This window comes from Nyctereutes procyonoides, unplaced genomic scaffold (assembly GCF_905146905.1).
Source record: "Nyctereutes procyonoides isolate TBG_1078 unplaced genomic scaffold, NYPRO_anot_genome, whole genome shotgun sequence".
Taxonomy (NCBI): Eukaryota; Metazoa; Chordata; class Mammalia; order Carnivora; family Canidae; genus Nyctereutes; species Nyctereutes procyonoides.
Window position 1 is genome coordinate 13,876,867 of NW_026575034.1, and position 25,046 is coordinate 13,901,912.

Here is a 25,046-nt window from a genome sequence, read left to right on the forward strand (position 1 = left end):
TTGCTTCTTTTTAACATTTATGTATAACCCAGTCCTGCCACAGGGCCACCTCCTTTGTCCTCTTGGAGTGATACTTTTCATTACCAAACTTCCCACTGTGGATTGTAATCAACAGGGCAAAGCTCCCTGATCTGATACCCCCCAGGCCAAGTATATTTCAGAATTCAGAATATTTTTGGACTTCCGAAAGTCAATATTTAGTCAAAATAGTGTAAAATCCCAAATATTTTGTAGTATTCCTATTAGGGTCTGGGGCAGCATCCAGCACGCTAATATTTACACTAAAAGACTATCAACAACTTCAAGTCAGTTCAGAGCAGGTTCAGGCCCTAAATGAGTTAAAAAAAAAAACTTTTGGATTTTAGAGCTTTCTGGATTTCCAAATTGCAGATGAAAGATCGCGAACCTGATCGGTTTCATGCGTGTTTCACTCCTAGACTGTGACATCCTCAAAGACAGCCTCTGAGTCCTCAGTGCCTACACACAGGAGGCACTCAATAAATGTCACCAAGACAATGAGCAGACAGGAATGGCTGGAGCACAGGGTTTGTGGAGGCATTCAGGGCAAGAAGAGGTGGATCAGAGACTCTGGGAAAGGACATGGGGAGACTTAAATGCTCTGCTTAAAATTCCTGACTTTATCTTGAAGGAGACGGAAAGCCCTGTTCAGCTTTGTTGGGTAAGTGGTGTGACTCAGCTGTGTAAGAGGATAGCAAGTCTTATCCCAGAGGAAGGAGCAGAGGGTAAGGGACCAGGGTGAGCAAGTAGCTGGTTCTTGTAATACCGTGGCAAGCAGTGTCTGTGAATGAGGCAATGAATACAAAGCAAGTGGTAGCCAGAAGAGACTAGATCTGGCAACTAATGGTGTCAGGGGAGAGAGAGAAGTCCGAGTTGAATCTGACCTAGTGGCACCCATCTGCGATGGTAGAGTACAGATCACAGACCCTGGAGCCGAGCTCTTCTGTTTAAATCTCAGCTCTGTCACATAGCCCACGACCTTGGGCAAGTTACTTACTCTATTCTGTGCCTCAGTGTCCCCTGTAGTATCTCTGTCAGGGAATGGCTATGACGATGACATCAATATTTCACCTAGAATAGGGCTTGGCTCATGGCTGTTAGTGCTTTGCCTGTATCCTTTTTTTTTTTTTAAGATTTTATTTATTTATTCATGAGAAACACAGAGAGAGAGAGAAAGGCGGAAACACAGGCAGAGGGAGAAGCAGGCTCCATGCAGGGAGCCTGATGTGGGACTCGATCCCGGGACTCCGGGATCACGCCCTGGGCTAAAGGCGGTGCCAAACCGCTGAGCCACCCAGGCTGCCCTACTTTACCTGTATCCTGTACCCAACCACAGTTTCATATGGTTGAACTTCCCAAAGGGTTCACCGAATGACTATCTCCTCAGAAGCAGGAGGACCCATATCTCAGACCCTTCCAGAAGGTTATAAATGCTTGCCAGAAATCCAGTAATAAATGTATATGCTAAAGGTAATAAATGTATGAAAAGAGAAGATCACTTCAGGGGACAACATTTTTGTCAGATTTAAGGAGACGAGATTTCCCTCTGGTGGGATCTGTACACATTCATTCTATTCACAGGGGCTTTTTCTTTCAATCAGTTGCTACTTTGCTATGATGTTTGCAGCATTTTTCAGCATGCCAGGGCAACTTTAAGTGCTGGGTCATTCAACTGTAGGGAGAAGGCTATAAGGAGGTCTGCCTGGAAAGCCTGTAATTTAGAACTGTTCAAATCTTTGCATCCAAATGGAAAATGGAAATGGTGTCAGGTTTGTGCCAAAAGGAAAGTCGTAATTGCTATGTGCTTCCCTTCCTGCCCTCCTGGGCAAAGGAACACGACTAACCAAGAGGCTTCAGAGCTGTCATCTACAGACATTTAGCAGACTCTGCAGCTTAGTCTACTAGGAATATTAACCAAACACCGCGACACAAATGCTCCTTTTTGCAAGCGAGGGTTCTGCAAAAAAGTCGGCATCTCCCCTTTCATCTGCCCTGAGCTTTGCTGCCAGATTTAAGTGTCCTTACTAACTTTTTAATGAACTTTCTTCCCAGCATGTCAGTCCACTGTTTAACAACCACTAATGGCTCCCTCGGTCCTCCTGAATCAAATTCAATCTCTTCATCTTGACACTGGAAGGCCTCCATGACTTAGCAATAGATTTTGGCCCCCAAAGGCCTTCTAATTCATGGAGTCTGTCTCCTGGGGCTGCCATGCTTTTTCTTAACCTCCAAACCTCACTTCAGTTTCACTAAGTCCTCCCCTTCACCCAGAATAACCTCGTTCTTCTGTCCATTTATCCAAACCCTACTATAGCCTTCAAGATGTAAACCAACTTTCCGAGAAACTTTGGTGATTCCATTATTCCATTCCTCACTCTTCTCCTTTCTGACTAGCCATGTTTAATTTGTCCCCAGTTCATACTTGTCTTGGGCTTGCTAACCTTTGCATATATATTTTTATTTCTACCACAACCACACTGAAAATATCTTGGGTTGGGAATCAGGATCGTTGTTTAATACCCTAAGTCTTTCCCATGCTGGTAAACTCTGGGCACATGTCAGGTACACATGGAATCCTGGTTGTCCAGTTTCCCAAATGCTGCCTTCTACATGAGAAAAAGGAAACTTTCTTAGCTAGATAAAGAGTCCTTCTCGGGGTGCGTGGGTGGCTCAAATTCTTGATTTTGGCTCCGGTCATGATCTCAGGGCTGTGGGATAGGGTCCTGTGTCTGGCCCCATACTTGTCATGGAGCCTGCTTAAGATTCTCTCCTTCTCCCCCACACCACTCTCTTACCCTCACTCTTTAGGAAAAAAAAAAAGTCCTTCTCAACTTGATTAAAGCACCAATTTGAAACCTGTACTTCATATTACACTTAAAAAGTAAAATATCAAAAAAATAAAAAAGTAAAATATCATAGAATCCCCATTAAAATCAGAAACAAGCATGAACCCCATTTAATAGTCATCTAGAGGTGACAGTAAACTAAATATGAAAAGGAAACACAAGGTATACTTATTCATAATTTCCCAAAAGAATGAAAGAACAAGCCATTAGTACTATCAAGAGAGTTGAACAGTGTCCAGATTCAAACTCAGAGTACAAGAATCAGTGGCTTTCCTAAGCAAAAGCAATCAATGATTGGAAAGTATAATAGGGAGAAAAAGGGAGCCCATTCACAAAAGCACTAAAACTATAAAATATCTATGAGGAAAAAGCCACATAAGAATGTGCAATCTCAATGAAGAAATATCACAGTACTTTACCGAAGGATATAAAGATCTGAATAAATAGGGCATATTCCATATTTCTTACTGGGGAAGCATATTGTAGGGATGCTGACATTTCCCACACTAAACTATTAATTCGATGCAAGTCTATTCAAAATCCCAATATAAGTTTTATTGAACTACAACAAACTTATTCTATGATTCATGTGGAACTATGAATCTGCCTGAATGGTTGTGAACATTTTGAACTAGAAGATTAACGAGCGAGGACTTGCTATCAAAACATAAAATAAAATTATGCTATAAAATGGTGTGGGTTTTGTGCAGGAATGGATAAAAAGACAGCAGAGCAGAACGGACCTGTGTAAAGATTTTATATTTCATGAAGTAGCATTTCAAACAATTGGGGAAAAGACAAACTATTCAATAAATGGATGTTGGACAACTAACTAGCCATTTTGAGAAATAGATATAGATTTCGATTTCCTATGTGTGCTGGATATCTTTGGTTTGCTCCTCCAGATACCTTCTCAAAAAAAAAAAAAAAAAGCAAAAAAACAAAAAAGGAAGAACATGGGGCTTTGGAGTTAATGGACATGTGACTCAAGAAACTTGCCTAATTTCCCTAGGACCTCCTCTGCAAAATGGGGGTAGTTTGTTATGAAGATTAAATCTGATAAAACCTGCTAGATGTGCTGCTGAGTTACTGGTTACTGAGATAGTATTGGTTGACTTTTCTCTCTCCGCTTGGCCCATGAGAATCTTGAGGGCGAAGAACATATGTCAGTTGTCTATATATCCTGGATGCCTGTGCAAATAGAAGCTCAGTTATATTTGTTGAAAGAACCAGTGAGTGAACAAGCCACACTTGTTCACTGTTAATGGATAAACATATGTTCACATATGTTCATTGTTAACGGGTAAACAAGAGATGCCTTTCTGGCTTCTGCCAGGAAGATCAAACATTTCTGGTTTGTGAGAACAATAAGTCAAAGAAAACCAGAGATCCGAGCCAGAAGGATAAGGATTTTCAGAGCAGGGAGACTCATCACATAAATCTAAGGTTTTCTAACTTTCTTCTTCAGAGCTCCAGGCTCTGCAGAGTGACCGGGCAGCCAGGGTCAAGAGTGTGGGTACCAGAAAGCTACCTGGGAACCTAGTCCCTAGGCCGAGACACAGAAAACACCAGTGGACAACAGGCAGGCCACATATGGCCACAATGACAGAGCTCTGACCCCCAAACTCTGCAGCAACTGGCCTGGGAACCCAAACCACAACCCCTGTAATGTCAGTCTGGAGCATTTAGGACTTGTCAATAACCACTAGCTCCTCTAATTTTTGCTCCCACTGCCTCCTCTATTTCCAACTTAGGACCAATAAGAGAAAGCCAAACCAATTATATAAGATGTTCCACTTTTAGTTAGCCTTCTTCCAGCTTCCCCACACTAATACTACCTTCTAATCAGAACATACCTATAGTCTGCCCTTTCTTCCCGAAAAAGCTTTCCCGCTTCTCTGCTAGTCTTGGAGTCCCTGCCAAATGCTAGTGATGGCAGCTGACTCCCTTGCTATATAGCGAGCACTCAATTAATAGCCCTGGTTTGTTCTTGTTTCAGCGGCCTTTATTTCCACAGGCCTTCTCCCATATTTCAGCTAGATTCATGTTATATGCTGGGGTTTATATGTAAGGTTTCAATTTTTTAAAGTTCTACTGCTAGTCCTTTTTTAAAAAAATAAATTTATTTTTTATTGGTGTTCAATTTGCCAGCATATAGAATAATACCCAGTGCTCATCCCGTCAAGTGCCCACCTCAGTGTCCGTCATCCAGTCACCCCTACCCCCCCCCACCTCCCCTTCCACCACCTCTAGTTCGTTTCCCAGAGTTAGGAGTCTTTCATGTTCTGTCTCCCTTTCCGATATTTCCCACTTATTTTTTCTCCTTTCCCCTTTATTCCCTTTCACTATTTTTTATATTCCCCAAATGAATGAGACCATATAATGTTTGTCCTTCTCCGATTGACTTATTTCACTCAGCATAATACCCTCCAGTTCCATCCACGTCGAAGCAAATGGTGGGTATTTGTCATTTCTAATGGCTGAGTAATATTCCATTGTATACATAAACCACATCTTCTTTATCCATTTTTTAAACAAGATTCACTAGTACAGATTGATGCCAGGAGACAAACTACTCAAGGAATCAAGTAAGCAGGCTCAGCTTGCATCAAACTAAGAAACAAGTGATGTATAGACAGTGGCAGGAAAGGGAGGCCAGACAAAGACAGGGCTGGGCCTGAATAATGGACAGAGGCTTCCAGAGACTTCTGTGGGCTATTTTTCTATAAGCCAGACACAGCTGAGTCCAGGAACTGGACTGCCTGGTTGGAATGCCGCCTTACTAGCCCCTCCTCAGAGGTGGGCTGGAGTTAACTACAGTTCTAAGATTGTCGAAATGTCCACCTGCTGGGGGTGCAAACAAATGAACCAAATATAGAAATCAGGCCCTAGGGGACTCACATAAGAGAAAGATGCTTGGAAAGGTCCCAGTGCCTTACCTCCATGGGAAAATGGCTGCTTGGATGCTGGGATTGGAGCCTTGTCCATCTACCTATGACAGTTTGCCTGTCTGAAATCCTAAAATTCCCAGTATCGCTCTATATGGTCTTTAAATCTATTTAAAATAGATTATGGCTTGTATTTCCCAAACTGGTGAATGTTAAATAATATATGTCACAGGAAAAAAGAAGTCAAATAAGGTTGGGGAATGCTGGTGAAACCAAGTTAAACAGCTTTCATTTTAGTAGGACTTTGCAAAACTCTAAATCTGCTAATATATGTGGTGAATCTGCAAGAAGGGGATACAGTCTACAGCATTTTCCAAACTTAGAAATTGGTTTCCTGCCCACCTATTTACATCTCCCTGAACATCATCCTATGGCAAACCACTTGGAGACGTGGGATTGAGATAATGCTACCTTCCATAGAAAAACTATTACTTGGTTAAGACCTCTTTAAAAAAAAAAAGATTTTATTATTTATTTGAGAGGGAAAGAGTGTGCAAGTGAGCACAAGTAGAGGGAGGGACAGATGGAAAGGGAGAGGCAAAGAATCTCAAGTAGACTCTGTGCTGAGAGCAGAGCCCAACACAAGGCTTGATCTCATGACCCCAAGATCATGACCTAAGCTGAAACCAAGAGTCAGACACTTAACCAACTGAGCCACCCAGGTGCCCCAAGTTAACACCTCTTATCATGCATTGTAACTTAACAAAGGAAGGATCAGGAGACCAGCTAGGAAGGTCATAAGAGGGCAGTTTTGATGACAGGAGGAAGAAAATAAGATCATAACTCAGGGCGAGCCTAAGAAGGTTACAGTTGGGTCTCAGGTCAGCCTAGCACAATTTAAGGATAGTGATGTTAATTTCCAGATGGAGGAAGTCAAAGATGATCCTTACCTGATTTGTAATTTTTCTTAACCAGCCCTAGAATCAATATCTCTAGAATATACAGCATGGCCAGGAGAATCACTGAATTCAATAAAAATGGAGATTTGGGTAAATGGTTCTTTTTATAGCATTTCATCAGTGATGACCGTTGACTCCATTTCAGAATTAAGATAACTAAGGGTGGAGAGATGATGCAACTCATCTGATGCCCCAATAAAGCCACTTTTCTTCTTGCAACCACACCATGCGGTCTTTGCTAGACTACCAGGAAGGAGAGTGAAGTGTTACAAGGATCCCTTGTTTACTTACTTGAGAATCACACAGCCTGTTCCTGCGGGTGGCGCTATCCAGAACACCTGGATCCGTGTCCTCCTCCGTGGGGTGCTTTCAGTGACCGCGACGGGACAGTTACTCATAAACTGTGTTTCTTCTTCATCTATGATCTGTGGAAAATAAATAAATTAAAATGCAATGTCACTTTGGGAAAGGCTCTTAAGTTTCCGAGTTGACACTTCCTTAATTTTATTTTTAAACCTGTCATTTTGTGTTAGCAGCTCTATATCCCCAGACACCAGAATAGTGCCTGGCATAGAGTCCCAGTCAATGCTTGTTGAATTAACATGAGGGCAAGGATTTGGCACGTGTTCTCTGCTCTTTGGGACCAGGATCTTGTGTCAGCACTTTGAGGAATAGGCCACTAGGTGATGATCTTGCTTATTTCCCTACCATAACTGTGTCCCACTTCAGGGAAAGAAGAGAAAGAGGAGAGGGAGGAAGAGGAGGGGGAGGGGAATAATCCAAAGCCAGCACTTTCTAAATAGCTAAAATTTGTAATTCAACTATGGTTTTATAACTTCAAATCAAAATGCTAAAAGAAAAAAAAACCCTTTGGAGGAAGTACACCGAAGTACATAAATTCTATCCCAGCGTCATGGCACTATTTACTTGGCAGTCTCTACTTCGCTAGTTTGTGCATTGTGTCAGTGTTCTCCCAAGTTGGCCATCAAGGTTTCCTTGGACACTGCAAAAAAAAAAAAACAAAAAACAAAAAACAAAAAAAACAAAAACAAAAACAAAAACTGGTGGCCATTCCCATTCCCATTCCCCAGGACTGTTTCAGCACTTCTCTGCTTGCTTCCGGGTATGCTGTCAGAAGTTGCCTATCCCTCTTGTAATATTACAGACTGTTAGATCTGGAAGGATCTTTTGGGGGGAAATCATCTAAATCCAGTCTGTCTTAAGTGCCAATTCCAACTGATCGGTCGTAGCTATGTCATGAGTAGTGCTAATAACAATAATAAATAATACTTACTGAGTGCGTAGCATGTACTAGGCACTAAGCTAAGTGTTTTATCTGTGTTACTCATTTAATCCTCAAATACAATTTAATAAGATGATAATATCCATATTGTATTTATTTTACTTTTAAAAATTCATATTCCTTTTAGGACAGCAGGTAGAAAAATGAAGTCACTCAAAAATGCTTTGGGCTCATCATACATTTTTATCGCTGGACAAAGCAAAAGCAATCTGGTATTATATTTTATTTATCTCTACATTCTTTACCCTTCTCCCACATATATATGCACTTCTGAGTGTGTGTATAAACATAAGTTTATAAAGTTTATAATGTATATATGTATATATAAAATATGTGTATATATTATATACATTATGTACGTGCATGTGTATATATGATATACATTATGTGTGTGTGTATATACACACGCACATATATATGTAACTTAAAGTTACAGAGAATTGTTTTTTCTTTTAATGTTTCTTTCACTTAATCTTATGCTTTTAAGACATAGGTTTTTCCCCACTATCTGAATGTAGAGCATACCTATGAAATCTTTTATAAGCTAAAATGGTAAAAGCTGAAGAAGCAATTACTGTTAATTTATATGGAAAATTTTTGAGTGTTCCCAGACCCCAAAAATAACCTCCTCGGGCTTTTCTGATACCTTAAGACACATCCTGCTAACAGATGCACAAAGTAAATCAAGATAAAACACAGATGCTCACAGACACAGTTCAAAGCGTTATGGGGCTTGATGCTGAGATGCTGAGTGTAGTTTCTGGGGAAGGAGCTTGGTCACACCACTCTGGCTGCTCAGGTGTGCACTGCCTCCAGACAGCTCACTGCGACACAAATGCTGAGTGCTATTTTCACTTACTGCCTTTTTCATAAAAGTGAAAATCCTCTTTGGATTTCTTTTCGTTGGTGAAAACAGGTACTAGTGTAGGTCTTCCATAAACGCAGAGTGGCATAACATGAGCTTTCAAAAGTGAGGATACCTGTATCCCAAGTTATTACATGTGAATGTAATTCATTGCTTCTGACTGCTGCCTAGTATTCCGCAGCAAGCATAGACCACATTTTACTTATCCATTCTCCCAGTGAGGCACAGTCAGCTGACTTCCAGATCTTTACCTCCACAAACATTGCTGCAATGAAGCTCTTCATGCTGTGCTACTTGCAAGCCCGCATGAGAGTTTTTCAGCAATATAAACCATTTAGTGGAACTGTTGAGTTGTTTGGTTGTGAATATAATCATATTAATTTCACTAAGTACTGGGACACCTGGGTGGCTCAGCACGTGATCCCAGAGTCCTGGGATCAAGTCCCACGTTGGGCTTCCTGCGTGGAGCCTGCTTTTCCCTCTGCCTATGTCTCTGCCTCTCTTTCTTGGTGTCTCTCATGATAAATAAATAAAATCTTTAAAAAAATTTCACTAAGTACTGCCAGATTGTTGAGCAGAATGGCTATACCATTCACTCTATTACCCATGCAGAAGTGTTCTCATTTCCCCATATCCTCGCCAGCACTTATGAGAATTGGACTTTCTCATTGTTTCCAATCTGATGGATGTAAAGTGGTATCTTAATTTAATACAAATTTGGGCAACTCTTCATAAATGTATCAGGTTTTTCCTTCTGTGAATTGCCTACTCAGAATCGTTGCCCATGGATCTTTTGTTATAATTGCTTATTAGTTTCAGGAAGTTTTCTGTTGATTCTTTCAGATTCTCTTATGTAGAAAATCATGTCATCTGAGAAAAGAGTTTTATTTTTTTCCTTCCCAATCAATATTTCCTTTTCCTACCTTTTATTTCCTTTCCTATCTTTTTCTTGCTGATTTATAGTACTTTTTAGATATGAATCCCTAATCACTTACAAATATCTTTCTATCACCCAGAGGTTCATCTTATTTTTAGCACTCTTTGTTTAACAGAAATAATTTTCGTCTAGTCAAATTCACCAATTTCTCTCCTATGGCTTGCACTTTTGTGGTCTTGCCTAAAAAAACAGATGACAAAAGATATTTTCTAGTGTTTTTTTTTTTTCCATTAGCTTTATAACTTTACCTTTCACATTTAGGTCTTCAATCCATTTAGTTTATTTTTTAATATAAGAGAGCAGGACTCCAACTCCATTTTTTCCACACTGTGAGCTATTTTAAAATAATTAATGAACTTACTTTTTAAGAGTAGTTCAGGTTTAAGGCAAAATTGAGCAGAAAGTACCGAGTTCCCACAGACTCCCTGTCTCTACACATGAACAACCTTCCCTATTATCAACATCCAGCACCAGAGTGGTACATTTGTTACAACTGATGAACCTACACTGACACATCATCATCACACAAAGTCCAGAGTTTACATGAGGGTTCACTCCTGGTGCTGTTAATTCTATCAGTTTTGACAAATGTATAATGGCATGCATTCATCACAGAAGTTTTATAGTATTGTACTGAATAGTTTCACTGCCTTAAAAATCCTTGGTGCTCTGCCTATTCATCCTTCCCTCCCTCCAACCCCTGGTAACCAGTAATCTTTTGTTATAATTGCTTATTAGTTTCAGGAAGTTTTCTGTTGATTCTTTCAGATTCTCTTATGTAGAAAACCATGTCATCTGAGAAGAGAGTTTTATTTTTTCCTTCCCAATCTATATACCTTTTATTTCCTTTTCTTGTCTTATTGCATTATTAGATATAGGTTTTGTTTGCAGATGTTCTTTATCAAGTTGAGACATTCCTCTCTACTCCTAGTTCGCTGAGGGTTTTTATCATGTGGGTGCTGGGTTTTGTCAAATGCTCTTTCCACATTTATAGATAATGATCACATTTTTCTTATTTAATCTGTTGATGGATTATGTTAACTGATTTTCAAATGTTGAACCAGCCCTGCATTAGCTGGGATAAATTCCACCACTTGGGTTACGGTTTTTATTTTTTTTTTATACGTTGTTGGATTTGACTTACTAACATTTTGTTGAAGAATTTTAAGTCTATATTCATGAGAAATAGGAATCTGCAGCTTTCTTTCTTTCTTTTTTTTTTTTTTTCAAAGTCTTGGCCAGGTTTTGGTGTTAGGGTAACACAGGCATCATAAAATGAGTTAGAAAGTAGAGTGTTGGTATAATTTCTTCATTAAATGTTTGGTATAATTCAGCAGTGAACCCACCTGGGTCTGATGTTTTCTGTTTTGGGAAATGATTAATTACTGATTCAATTCTTTATAACAGATATAGGCCTATTCAGGTTGTCTATTTCTTCTTGTGTAAGTTTTGACAGATTTTATCTTTCAAGGAATTGGTTTGTTTCATGTAGGTTATCAAGTCTATGGGCATACAGTTGTTCATAATAACCCTTTATTATTCCTTTTTTAAAAATGATTTTATTTATTTACTCATGAGAGACACACACACAGAGAGAGAGGCAGAGACACAGGCAGAGGGAGAAGCAAGCTCCATGCAGAGAGCCCGACGTGGGACTCGATCCCGAGTCTCCTGGATCACACCCTGGGCCGAAGGCAGGCACTAAATCGCTAAGCCACCAGGGCTGCTCCCCTTTATTATTCCTATAGAGTCCATGGATCTGCAGTAATGTTCCTTCTTTCATTTCTGATATCAGTGATTTTTGTCTTTTCTCTCTCTTTCTTTTTTTTAGTGTGTCTAGGCCTTACCAATTTTTTGGATCTTTTCGAAGAGCCAATCATTTGAGTCTGTTGGCTTTATCTGTTGATTTTTAATTTCACTCATTTCTGATCCCATTTTCATTACTTCTTTTCCTCTACTTACTCTGGATATAATTTTTTCTTTTTCTAAGGAGTAATCTAGATCTTTTTCTTTTCTAAGATACATATTTGGCGCTATATTTTCCCTTAAGCATTGCTTTTGCTGCATTCCGCAAACTTTGATAAGTTATATTTTAATTTTCATTTAGTTTAAAATATTTTTAAAATTCTTTTGAAATTTCTTCCTTGACCCATGTGTTAGTTAAAAATGTGTGGTTTATGGGGATTTTCCACCTATCTTCTGTTACTGATTTCTAGTTTAATTTCATTGTAGTCTGAGAGCAGCCACTGTATGATTTCTGTTCTTTTAAATTGGCTAAGGCATGTTTTATAGCCCAGAATGTGGTATATCTTGGTAAATGTTTCATGTGAGCATGAGAATGTGTAACCTGCTATTGTTAGATGAAGTAATGTATAGATGTCAGTTATATTCATTTTATAGATAGTGCTATTGAGTTCAGTTATGTCCTTATTGATTCTGACTGGTGGATCTGTCCATTTCTAATAGTGGGGTGTTGAATTTTCCAACTGTGATAGTGGATTCATCTATTTCTCCTTATAGTTCTATCAGTTTTCACTTCACATATTTTGATGCTCTGTTGTTAGGTGCAAATACATTGAGGATTACTACGTCTTCTTAGAGTATTGACCCCCTTATCACTATGTAATACTCCTCTTATTTTTGGTAACATTCCTTGCTCTGAAGTCTGCTTTGTTGATATTAATATAGCTGCTCTTGCTTTCTTATGATCAGCGTTACCACTGTGTATCTTGCTCTATCATTCTTCTTTTAATTATATGTGTCTTTACATTTAAAGTGGGTTTCTTGTAGACAACATACCAGGGTCTTGTTTTTGATTCACTCTGACAATCTTTTAGTTGGTATATTTAGACTATTGATATTTAAGGTGATTATTAATGCAGTTGGATTAATACTTGTTTTCTAGTTGTTTACCTTTTTGTTTTTATTTTTGTCTTTCTCGTTTCTATCATTTTTGTCTTTGAACATTTTTATGATTCTATTTTCTCTCTTTTCTTAGCAAATAAATTCTATTTCTTTTCTTATTTGCTTTTTTTTAGTCGTTGTCCTAGAATTCATAGTATACATTTACAACCAGCTCAAGCCTATTTTCAAATAACACTATACTGATTTACAGACATGCAGTTACCTTATAATAACCAAATATTCCTAGTTCCTTCCTCCTCTCCTTTGCATGGTTGTTGTCACTTATTTTACTTATACATAAGGATGTATATATAGACATAAACATACATAATTGAATGAATTGTTACTGTTATTATTTTGAACATACTATTACCTGTTAGATCAATTAACTATAAGAAAAATAATTTTTTTTATTATTCTTTGACGCTCTTCTTTATGAAGATCCAAGTTTCTGACTTATATTATTTTTCTTCTCTATAAAGAACTTTAAAAACATTTCTTGCAAGACAGATCTACTGGCAACAAATTCCTTCAGTTTTGACTTGTCTGATAAATTCTTTATTTTTCCTTCACACTTGAAGAAAATTTTATAGGATACATAATTCTCAGTTAGTGTTTTGTTTCTCTCAATACATTAAATATTTCAGTTTACTCTCTTCTTGTTTGCATGGTTTCTGAGGATAAATTGAATATAATTCTTATCTTTGTTCCTATATAGGTTAAGGTCTTTTTCCCTACCTCTAGCTTCTTCCGAGATTTTTTTCTTTACCTTTGATTTTCTTTCTTTTTACCCCCAAGATATTTATTTATTTTGTATATATTTTTAATTGGAGTTTGATTTGCCAACATACAGTATAACCCCCAGTACTCATCCCATCAAGTGCCCCCCTCAGTGCCTGTCACCCAGTCATCCCAACCCCCTGCCCACCTCCCCTTCCACCACCCCTTGTTCATTTCCCAGCGTTAGGAGTATCTCATGCTCTGTCACCCTTTCTGATATTTCCCACTCATTTTCTCTCCTTTCCCCTTTAATCCCTTTTACTATTTTTTATATTCCCCGAATGAATGAAACCATATGTTTGTCCTCCTCTGATTGACTTACTTCACTCAGCATAATACCCTCCAGTTCTATCCATGTTGAAGCAAATGGTGGGTATTTGTTGTTTCTAATGGCTGAGGAATATTCCATTGTATACATAGACCACATCTTCTTTATCCATTCGTCTTTCAAAGGACACCGAGGCTCCTTCCACAGTTTGGCTATTGTGGACATTGCTGCTATAAACATTGGGGTACAGGTGTCCTGCCGTTTGACTGCATCTGTATCTTTGGGGTAAATCCCCAGTAGAGGAATTGCTGGGTCATAAGGCAGATCTATTTTTAACTCTTTGAGGAACCTCTACACAGTTTTCCAGAGTGGCTGTTCTGGTTTGCATTCTTACCAACAGTGCAAGGGGGTTCCCCTTTCTCCACATCCTCTCCAACATTTGTTGTTTCCTGTCTTGTTAATTTTCACCATTCTCACTGGTGTGAGGTGGTATCTCATTGTGGTTTTGATTTGTATTTCCCTGACGACAAGTGATGCGGAGCATTTTCTCATGCGCTTCTTGGCCATGTGTATGTCTTCTTTGGTGAAATTTCTGTTCATGTCTTTTGCCCATTCCATGATTGGATTGTTTGTTTCTTTGCTGTTGAGTTTAATAAGTTCTTTATAGGTCTCAGATACTAGCCCTTTTTCTGATACGTCATTTACAAATATCTTCTCCCATTCTGTAGGCTGTCTTTTAGTTTTGTTGACGATTTCTTTTGCTGTGCAGAAGCTTTTTATCTTGATTAAGTCCCAATAATTCATTTTTGCTTTTGTTTCCCTTGCCTTCATAGATGTATCTTGCAAGAAGTTGCTGTGGCCAAGTTCAAAAAGGGTTTGCCTGTGTTCTCCTGTAGGATTGTATTTATTTATTTATTTATTTATTTATTTATTCATTCATTCATTCATTCATTCATTCATTCATTCATGAGAGACACACAGAGAGAGACTGGCAGAGATACAGGCAGAGGGAGAAGCAGGCTCAGTGCAGGGAGCCCGATGCGGGACTCGATCGGATCTCCAGGATCACACCCTGGGCCAAAGGCGGCGCTAAACCACTGAGCCACCCAGGCTGCCCTCTCCGATAGGATTTTGATATTTTCTTGTCTCACATTTACCTTTGATTTTCTTTAGCTTAAAGATGATATGGTTAGGTACAGTCTTTTGGATATTTATCCTTGGCATTCCTGAGCTTCCTTTTTTTTTAATTTTTTTTTAAATTTATTTATGATAGTCACACACAGAGAGAGAGAGAGAGAGAGAGGCAGAGACACAGGCAGAGGGAGAAGCAGGCTCCATGCACCGGGAGCCCGACGTGGGATTCGATCCCGGGTCTCCAGGATCGCGCCCTGGGCCAAAGGCAGGCGCTAAACCGCTGCGCCACTCAGGGATCCCAATTCCTGAGCTTCCTGTATCTATGGTTTGGTGTTTGATATCAATTTGGGGGAAATTCTCAGTCACTATTGTTTCAAATATTTCTTCTGTTCCTTTCTCTTTTTCTTCTCCTGGTATTCACACTATGCATATATTACATCTTTTATAGTCCCACAGTCCTTGGATTCTCTCTTCTGTATTTTTTTTCTAGTCTTTACCCTCTTTGCTTTTCAGTTTTAGAGGTTTCTGTTGATATTTCCTCAAGCTTACAGATTCCTTAGCTGTGTCCAGTCTACTAATAAGTTCATCAAAGACAGTCTTCATTTCTGTTACAAGGTTTTTGATCTCTGGCATTTCTTTTTGTTCTCTTCTTCCTTAGGATTTCCATCTCTCTTCTTACATTGCCCAACTGTTCTTGCATGCTGTCTACTTTATCCATTAGATCCTTTAGCATATTGATCATTGTTGATTTAAATTCCCAGTCTGATAATTTCGACATCTCTGCCATATCTTCTTCTTATGCTTTCACTGTTTTTCCAAATTGTGTTTTTTGCCTTTTTGCATGCCTTTTAGCTTTTTGTTGAAAGGTGTCCCTGATGTTCTGGGTAGAAGGAATTAAAATAAATAGGCCTTTAGCAATGTGGTGGTAAGATGTTGGGGAGAGGAAATATTCTTTAGTCCTATGATTAGGTCTCAGTCTTTTGGTTGGTGACTTGTACCCCTGGACTGTGAAGCTCACTTAGGCTTCTCAGTCACCCCTCCAACCACTCCCCTTTTGCCTTAGATGGGACTGGATGGCTGAAGTGTCTGGAGTTGTGCATTTTCCTTCTACCACCTGGAAGGCTAGAGGGACCTGGCATTGAGTTTCTCTTCCCCCAAATAGGTTAGGCTCTAATAAAATCTCAGCAGGTTAGGCTCTGGTAAAATAGTTTCTCCTGAGGGCAGGCCCTGTTAAGAACAGAATACTTTGGTGTATTCAAAGATGGTTTCTCCTTTCCTCCCCTTGCCAGAAGCACAAAGGTTTTCTCTGATATTCACTTTGAGAATCTGATAGAGTTCCTGGAAGTAAAATTCACAGAAGTTTTGTACCCTATCCTTACCCCAGTGATTGGGTGCCTCTGGAGTTTTTAATTCTCGAAATTGTCCACACTGAGCTTCTAGCAATCTAACAATTATAGTTTAGTTTTTCCCATGCAGCATGTGGAGATTTCTGCTCTGGTAGATTGTGATCCTCTGTATCCTCCTGTCACCCCGGTATTGGGGGCAGTGGTTTGCCCTGTGAACTCAGTCCTCTGATGAACCTAAGAGCTGTTGATGTTTCAGTTTGCTTAGCTTATGACTTGCTATCAGAATGCAGTGTTGACTTCCAAGCTTCTTACATGTGGGATGGGACACCAGAAGTCCACACTGTGAGTTATTTTTATACTACTTAATCCATCTTTCCCTCACTTTTTTTGTGATGCTACCTCTGTCATATATAGAACAACAACACAATTTATTGTCCAAACAAGGATGAAAAAGCTGTTATTAATCATTGTTCTGGGATAACAGGTAAACCTGAAGCTTTTCCAGGCAAATGAGGCATACATTCAATCTAATCATATATCAGGTTCCCAAACACTCATGTTGTTTCTGGGCTTTCTATTCTAGTCTCCTGCCCACCCCTTGCCTATGGCACTATAATATAGTTTAACATCTAGAAGGGCAAGTCCCCTTTCCTTGCTCTTCTTTTTTTTTTTCTTGCTCTTCTTTACCAACATTATGTTATCTATTTGTAGATCTTTATTTTTAAATATATAGTATACAAACTCTAAAAACTCCCTTACCTCTCTGTCATTTCTTCACCTTCCTGATGTGATGAAATCCCAACCTTACATAAACTGCTCACCTCAGGATAAGGTCAGTTGTCTTCTATATTAGCTGACTCCTAGCCTTGCGCCTGCCCTGCTACACTGCTGGGTAGATCTGATAAAACCTCAGCAAGTTAGACTCTGGTAAAATACTTCCTATTTATTTTACTTTCCCATTCTTGACAATGATGATTTCAAATCTTCTCCACTCTTCTCAAACCTCCAACTTTTATGTTTCCTCTTATTGTTCTACCTTGTGTCTTACTTTACTGAAAAAACCCAGAAGTCATGAGATGTAGAGTCCCTCATTTTCTCATTTGCATCAGCCCTGTCCTGCTTCTTGCTGTTAAATAGAGGAGCCTTACTTTTCTTACATTTCTGCTTGGTTCCCATCACTTCTTTCTGACTCTAAGAATTACTTTTCTCCCTTCCATATTCAGTTTTGGCTCTAGTGGAATCATTCCCATTAGTCTGTTAACCATATTTGAGTCCCTCCCATTTAAAAATTAAGCAATCCTCAGTTATGCCTTCATCCCTCCCCAGTTACAGCGTTCTCTCTCTCCTCTCCATCACGATCAAGTTACTTGAAGGACTTGGCTTGCTTATTGTCTTCACTCTACCTCCTACTCACTCTCAGCTCAATCCCAGGAGTTTGGGGAACACTGTGATACTCCGACAGCTCTAGCTGAGCCCACCAGTGCCTTCTGCAATGCTTAATCCAGTAAATCCTCTGTAGTCTTTCTTCTTAAAGCACTGTCTCCCTGCGTGGCTTTTGTGCCATAGCTCTTTGTCCTCCTCCCCCACTCTACTTACTTATCTACTCTTTCTCCACTTTCATTGGCTGCTCATCCTCCTCTACTGGTCTTTGAATCTGAGATTGCTAGAGGCTAGTCCTAAACCCTCTCCAGTTCTGACTTTATTCTGTCTCTGCAGGTGATCTCATTCAACTCACCAGTTGAATTACTACCTATGTGTGGATGATTCACAAGTTTATATTTCCAGGGTTGGTCACTCCTCTGATCTCCAGACATGTATCTCTGACTTTCTATCTTCTATCTGCATTTCTTCTTGGATCAAAACCACCTCAAATCTACCTCGTCAGCAACTGACTTAACTATTTTGCCTCTAGCCTGGCCCTACTTCCATTGTTCAAGTCAGAAACACTGGATGTCCTCCATGGCTCCTCCTTCCCTCTCCCTTTCATATCCAAGTGTGGTCCATTTCACCTTCCAAATATCTCTTGAATTCCTACTACCATCCCTGCTACTACCCAGACTAAGCTACATCAGCTACATCTGAACTGATATAAAGTTATTCTAACCAGCCTTTGTACATTCTTTTTTGAATGATGGATTTCCAAATAATGTCCTCTATATGGCAAACCAAGGTGGCCTTTTAAAAATAACAAATTTAATTCTAATATCTCCCTCTTTAGAACAATTTACAGCTTCCCACTGCGTCTAGAATCAAGACTAATCCTTAACAGAGTTGAATCTCTTACTTCCTACCTCTTTAGTCTCATACTGTGCCATCTCCCTCCTAGTTTTCTGCACTTGACTTCAATGGACTTGTGTTTTCTGCCGAAGACTGACAAATTCCTATTTCCTTTATCCCCCCTCCCATCTTTTCCCTTCCTCCATTTTTCACCCCTATTTCCTTCTTCTCTCTCCCCTCTCCTCCTTCCCCTCTTTCCTTAACTTCATCTCAGCTCACTCATCTTTTTCATTGAAAAGCCTTCCCTGTTAGGACGCCTGGGTGGTTCAGTGGTTGAGCGTCTGCCTTTGGCTCAGGTCTCGATCCCAAGATCCTGAGTTCAAGTCCCATATCAGGTTCCCCACAGGAAGCCTGCTTCTCCCTCTGCCTATGTCTTTGCCTCTCTGTGTGTGTCTCTCATGAACAAATAAATAAAAATCTTAAAAGAAAAGAAAAATCTTCCCTGTTTTCTTTCACTAGAGTAATTCCCTCCCTTTCTCATAGGAACCATCTCTCTCAGACACTTTGTTTTTAAATTTTACATGCATTTATTTGATTCCTTGATTAATGTCTACTTCTCTAATAATCTGTAAACTACATGAGGGCAGGCACCATGTCTCTTAGGTTTTTTTTTTTTTTTCTCATTGTTTCCCCAGGGCTTAGCACAGAGCCTGATACATAATAATTTCATGCTGGAGACCTCTGTGTACTTGCCTCCCCCCTTTGGTTGTGAGATTCCCAGCTCTATGTCTGGGCTGTAATATCTCCCTTCACTCTCTTAACTCCCTGGACTTCCTTCTGACTTTGGACTTTGTTTTTCTAGATGGTAATTAACAGCCTTAATTATAATCACAATAGCTACCATTTTGGAGTACTATATTGGCCAAGGACTTTACATATACTGTTTCCATTTCCCCTCAAAATGGATAAGTATTATTAAACCTATCCTTGAAGAAACGACTGTGACATAGATGGGTTAAATAACCTGTCCAAGTCCCAGAGCGGCAGAGCCAGGGTTGGAGCTCTACCTGACTCTAATGTCTGTGCTCTTTCCCTATGCCACAGTCCCTCCAAATAGTGTCATTCCCTTATGTTAGGTAAGAAGTTTCTCTCTGGTGAGGCTTAGTCCCATGGAACCATATACACTGGGCCAGCCCACAACTAAATACACCATTCCAACACACACATAAGTACTAGTACTTTCCTTCAGATTTTCCTTAGCTTCCCTTATGCAGCTTTGTTGGCATGAGGGTGGATTTCCAAACAATGTGATTCTCTTAGACCTGTGCACTTGATTTCCCCTTTTGTGACAGTCATAGAGAACTTTTGGAACTTTTAGCCCTAAATATTTACAATCATTGGGAGGGTTCTAGGTGACTATTTCAAAAAAAGCCAAAAGTCATTAATACTTAATTAACATTTTCCATGTGTCATTTACTTAGCATGGCCACATCATTGAATCCTTCATGGGAATAATTATTTCCATCTTACAGAAGAGGAAATGAAGCTCAGAGTGATCCATTCTGACCTAGCACTGTCTGAAGCCAAAGTGTGAGCTCTTTCCAGTTACCTCTGGCAAAAGTCTCAGTCTGGGATAAGAATAAGACCCTTGACCCAGTACTGAAACAAAGAAGTTGTTTTCCAAGATATAGAAGCCACATCAGGTAAACACCGTTGTTTACTCACAACCTCACTTGCCAGATGGTAAGTAAGTAGGCATTGAACAGAAGGAGTTGTTTCCTCTGATTCAGAGAATGCTCCCAAAGTTGTTTGCTTTTCAGAAAATATTAGCTTCTTCCAATAAGCCTTGGGTCTATCAAAATGTGCTCTTGTACCCTTCTGCATCTTCCCAAACCTCCACACTTCTTGTGGTCTGAGTAGAGCCACCATATTAGCCATCCACTAATATGACTAAATTAAGCTTCACCACTCCTTTCAATCTATGATTTCTTTTCTGAGTACCTCAGACCAGAAAATCAAGACATATTTCAAACAGTGGTTGTGTCTGGTCATAGTATTATGGGTGATTTTTATTTCCTTTCTATGTTTTTTGTATTTCCTAAGTTTTCTACAATGATGATGTATTAGTTTAAATGAAGAAGTTTCTAATATTTTTAAGGACGTTGTTGGAACATTCTATGGCTAACATTTCTGTTCCTTGTTGTTCTTTTTTTAATTTTTAAATTATTTTAAACATTTATTTGAGAGAGAGGGAGAGAGAACGTGTGCACACACACAAGCAGGGGGAGGGGCAGAGGAAGAGGAGACAGAGAATCCCAAGAAGACTCCATGCTGAGCACTGAGCTGGATGTGGGGCTCCATCTCACAACCCTGAGATCATGACCTGGAGCAAGTCAAGAGTCAGATGCTTAACCAACTGAGCCACCCAGGCACCCCTGTTGTTGTTCTTTTAAAAAAATACATAGGCTAATATAAACTTTTTGAGACTGTTTAAGTTTAAAGTCACTTGGGAGAGATTTGTTGGTAAAGTGGGCTGTTTAGCTCCCTTCAAAAGAGAGCTTAAAGGACCTGTGGCTGGTCCCCACCCAGCCAAGTGAGATAGCCAAGTAAGGCAAATCCAGGTTCAAACAGGGGAACAAGGTTTAATTTCCAGAATGCTTGACAACCTATAGTTAAACCAACTGGCTGGGCATCTGGTCACGAATAGACCTTTTCAATACTAAGGGCTTTCTAAGCTACCTCATCAGCATGACTGCAAAAGTTCCCAAAACTTTACATTGATCACACTCTTAGTCCTGAATCACATGCCATACCCATTTTGAAAGCTGCATCAGGACCTGCCTTTTCCCTTAAGGTATCTACTCTTGCCTCATTCTATTTGTGGCCTCACTTTCTTTTCAGACTCAAATACACAATACTTCTTTGTTAAATCTAATCTTGATCCTCCTCCTCAACTCTGATCTGGATCCTCTCCTGATATTTTGTCTTACCCTTTCTAATCTGACAGACATCAGCCTCAAGAGATTAACCTAAATAGTATCAAGGTTCCAGATGGAGTCTCAAGCATTCTAACAAGTGGGTGGACCATGGCAGTGGACACCTGGAAATACTGTTCAGAAGCCCATGTAGGTGGCATGTTGGACATATGCCTTCAGGAAGCAGAGCCTCAGATTTAGAGGTGAGGGGTGGTGGTCAGGGTCAGGACTCCAGTTTCCACAGGAGAAGCAAGGATAAGTCAGATAATTGGAATGAGAACTTGGAGTGTCATCCCCAATGAGAAACTGGTCTCATGAGCATGGTCTTGGAGCAGAGCTGGCAGGAGAGGGTAGGTTTGGAAACATGGCCCTTAGTGTAAGAAGGGACTTCTGCTGGGGAGATGTGAGATGAGAGTAGGATAACAACTTAGGAGCCCAGTTGTGGTGCAACCAAAGATGCCTCTCAGGGACAGTGATGTGATGACCCTCAATTAGGAAGAGTGATTGCTTAAGCATGCTGTCCTCAAGTCCTTACTGATCTTGGTAGTGGGTGAGCTGAGTCTGAGGGAGAGGGCAGTAATATATCTAAATACAGATTATTGCATCAGAGTGCAGGCAACAGTAACACATAGGGTAGTTTAGGGTGAATGAGGGAAAACATGTCCTTTGGCATCATCTCATAAATATTTTTTCTCTGGACATTTGTGTGAAGTAGTATGGTAGATGGAAAGTGCATGAATGTTTGAGCCAAGGAGATTTGGATTAAATCTTGGCTCTGCCACTTTCCAGTTGGATGACTTTGGCCAAGTCACTTGACCTCTATGAGTCTGTTTTCCCATCTGAAAAATGAGGATAATAAAGCCCATCTTGCTTGGTTAATATAAAGAATAAATGAGGTGGTATTTGCAAAGCATTCAATACCCCTAACAACCCTCAGTATATTGGAACTGGAGGGAACTGATTGCCCAACACCTTATGCTAGCTAATCATATTAACAGAGGAGGAGGACATCCTGAAGAGGAGAAGCAAGTAAAAATTTTTACTATTACTACCTAAGCGATATTTATTATTTGTCCAATGTAAGAAAATCAAATGTTATGAATCAAGTGTTGCTTATAATTCTACAACCCCCAGGAGAGTTATTATTAATGCTTTGATGTGTATCTTTTCAGATTATACTTAAATATGCACACATATATGTGATTCTGGAAAATACATTAGTTACTGTCTTGCAACCTACTTTTTTTACTCAACAGCATATCATGAATAGCTTTCTTTTCTACTCGGCATATCTCTCAATAAAATTTTCTATGACTGCATAGTAGGCCATAGTATGGATACTCCACGTTTTACCTAAAAAAAACCTTAGAGTGTTGAACATTTTGTTGTTTAAAATTTTTAGGCTATTATGATCATCCCTTATGGCTATCACATTTTTAATTTTTCTGGGAGTGAAATTAATGTAGGTTATTATTGCTGGATCTTTCCAGGAAGGGATTGTGAACCACTTAAGTAAAATCTGAGTGAGAATCCAAAGAAAATAATCCCAGTCATTAAGTCACCTCTTTCTAGTTTCCCATGTGTATTTTCCTTAGTGTGAAAGTCATGGAAGGAAAGACAGCTGCTTTGTCTTTTATGATAGAGCTTTCAGTACAGATTTTTAAAAATTAAATAAGGATTTTGCCTTTATTGCTCTAAGGCATAAATTCATTTTAGAAAAGTTTACACAGACGGAAAAGTAAAGGGGAGAAAAGTCCCCCACTGTTTCAGTCATTTCGGTCTATTTGGTTCCTTCTAGACTTTTCTCTCTTTATATTTTGAAATGTGTAGACAGCTGTTCATATTGCATGTATAATGTGTCTTGTTTTTTTCCTTTTATCCTAGGAGGCTCCATATTTTTGCAAGTTTTTCTAAGCCCTTCAGAAACATCATTTGAATGTCTGCATTGGCTTCATGAGGCAGTAAAGCTTTGGATGGTCCCTCTTCTAGGCTGTGAAGACTTAAGTCCAGATCTTGCTCCCTTTCCCTAAAAAAGACCCTCAACTCCCAGTGTCTATCTGTATACTCTCATCAGTTATTAGTATCCTTTTCTGCACTAGCATCTCTATCAGCAGATTCTTATTTTCATTTTATTCATCTCATTTACACTTTTTGCTCTAGATTCTCTGTGCTGGTAGTGTGCACTCCACCTCCCAGACCTGAGAAGCATGTGAGGACCTGGGGGAGGAGCAGTGCAGAGGTGACCATGAGCATTGTAGATGGCCCCCGTGTCACCTTGTCCTGGGCACATGGCCTCCAATCCATGGAGGTTGAGTGCTGAGAGCTAATGGATCGTGCTCCCCACTGAAAAGCAGATTAATCCTCCATGCTCTATGGGCTCACATATCCAGAGCAAGCACAGCAGTCCAGGCCTGGGAGCAGGGCTGGACCAGGACATGTGAGTGCCTTGAGCAGACTAATAATCTGGCCTTCTTTCAAAATGATATTCTCTAAATATTTGCCCAACGTTCATTTGGAGGAGAGGCTGAGTGCTGTGTAGGAGGAGGCAGAGAAGACTGCTGGCTCAGCACTCACTCCCTCTTTATTGCCCTGAGCAGATCAAGTCCTCACCCTGAACTTGCACACCTCACCCAGCAACTAAGAAGCCTGGAAAGCAGCCTAGACACCATCTCTGATCACTTAAGCATTCTCGGGGGGTTTGCCTCCTAGTGGGGGCAACGGTGAAGGGCCTGGAGAGCCCAACAGCCTATTTACTAGCAGTGTGACTCTGGCAAATTCCTTAACCTTTCTGGAAGGAGCCCTTTTACCTGTAAAATGGGAGATAATAACAATACTGACCTCAATGGACTGGAAGGGCTTAAATGTATTGATATATATGAAATAGTTAAAAAAGTTCCTGGCATGAAGCTATCACTGTATATATTATAATCATGGTGCATTGTATATAATAATAAATATCATTACAGTCATTATTTTCATGTCATGATTACTCTCAAAATTCTGGTAAAGACCATTTTCTCCCATCTCATTACATTTCCAGTGAGGTTTTAGTAATTCTTACAGACTATTATCCTGGCACCAACCCAGCTGGCCTGTACCTAAATCCTGCTTGCCTTGGGAGCTTCAAGTACAGTGGACAGGCTCTAATAGAGCTGGTGTATGTGTGCGTGTTTTGTGTGTGTGTGTGTGTGTGTGCATGTTGTGTGTGTGTGTGTGTGTGTGTGTGTGTGTGTTGGGGTCATTGCCTGATCACTCTATAGCCCCTGGTAAAAAAAAAAAAAAAAAAAAAAGAACCTCATCTTCTACTTGGTAGATGCTAAGACAGGCAGAAATGGACTTGAGGAGACCTGGTAATTTACTAGGATTACGTAATTCTCAGCAAAAGAAGAGGCATCTCCTTTAGAAGGACCAGGAAGAGAAAGAAGACTTCTTCAAACCAATTGAAATATGCCCCCTGGGGTCCTGAGGGACAGTATGGGGTGGTGAGAGGGTTTGATGTTTGGGCTTTTGAACCAGGCCGACCTGGGTCTGATTTATGTCTTAGTAACTGAATGACCTTGAAAAAAGTAACTAACCTCTCTGTGCCTCAGTGTCCTTATCTGTAAA

The 25,046-nt window shown here is 39.8% G+C and overlaps 1 protein-coding gene across 4 annotated transcripts in view; it reads right to left on the reverse strand.

Moving 5' to 3' along the window:
• The window catches only part of SPON1 (spondin 1), a 251,437-nt gene that overhangs the window by 170,899 nt on the left and 55,492 nt on the right, over positions 1–25,046 (reverse strand). For all 4 annotated transcript variants that reach the window (XR_008663460.1, XR_008663459.1, XM_055317861.1 and 1 more), the window contains exon 3: positions 7,003–7,136. Coding sequence is in view for 2 of the 4 variants with exons in the window: in XM_055317861.1 (XP_055173836.1) it covers positions 7,003–7,136 (134 nt within the window). In the remaining 2 variants the exon portion in view is untranslated. The remainder of the gene's footprint in view (positions 1–7,002; positions 7,137–25,046) is intronic.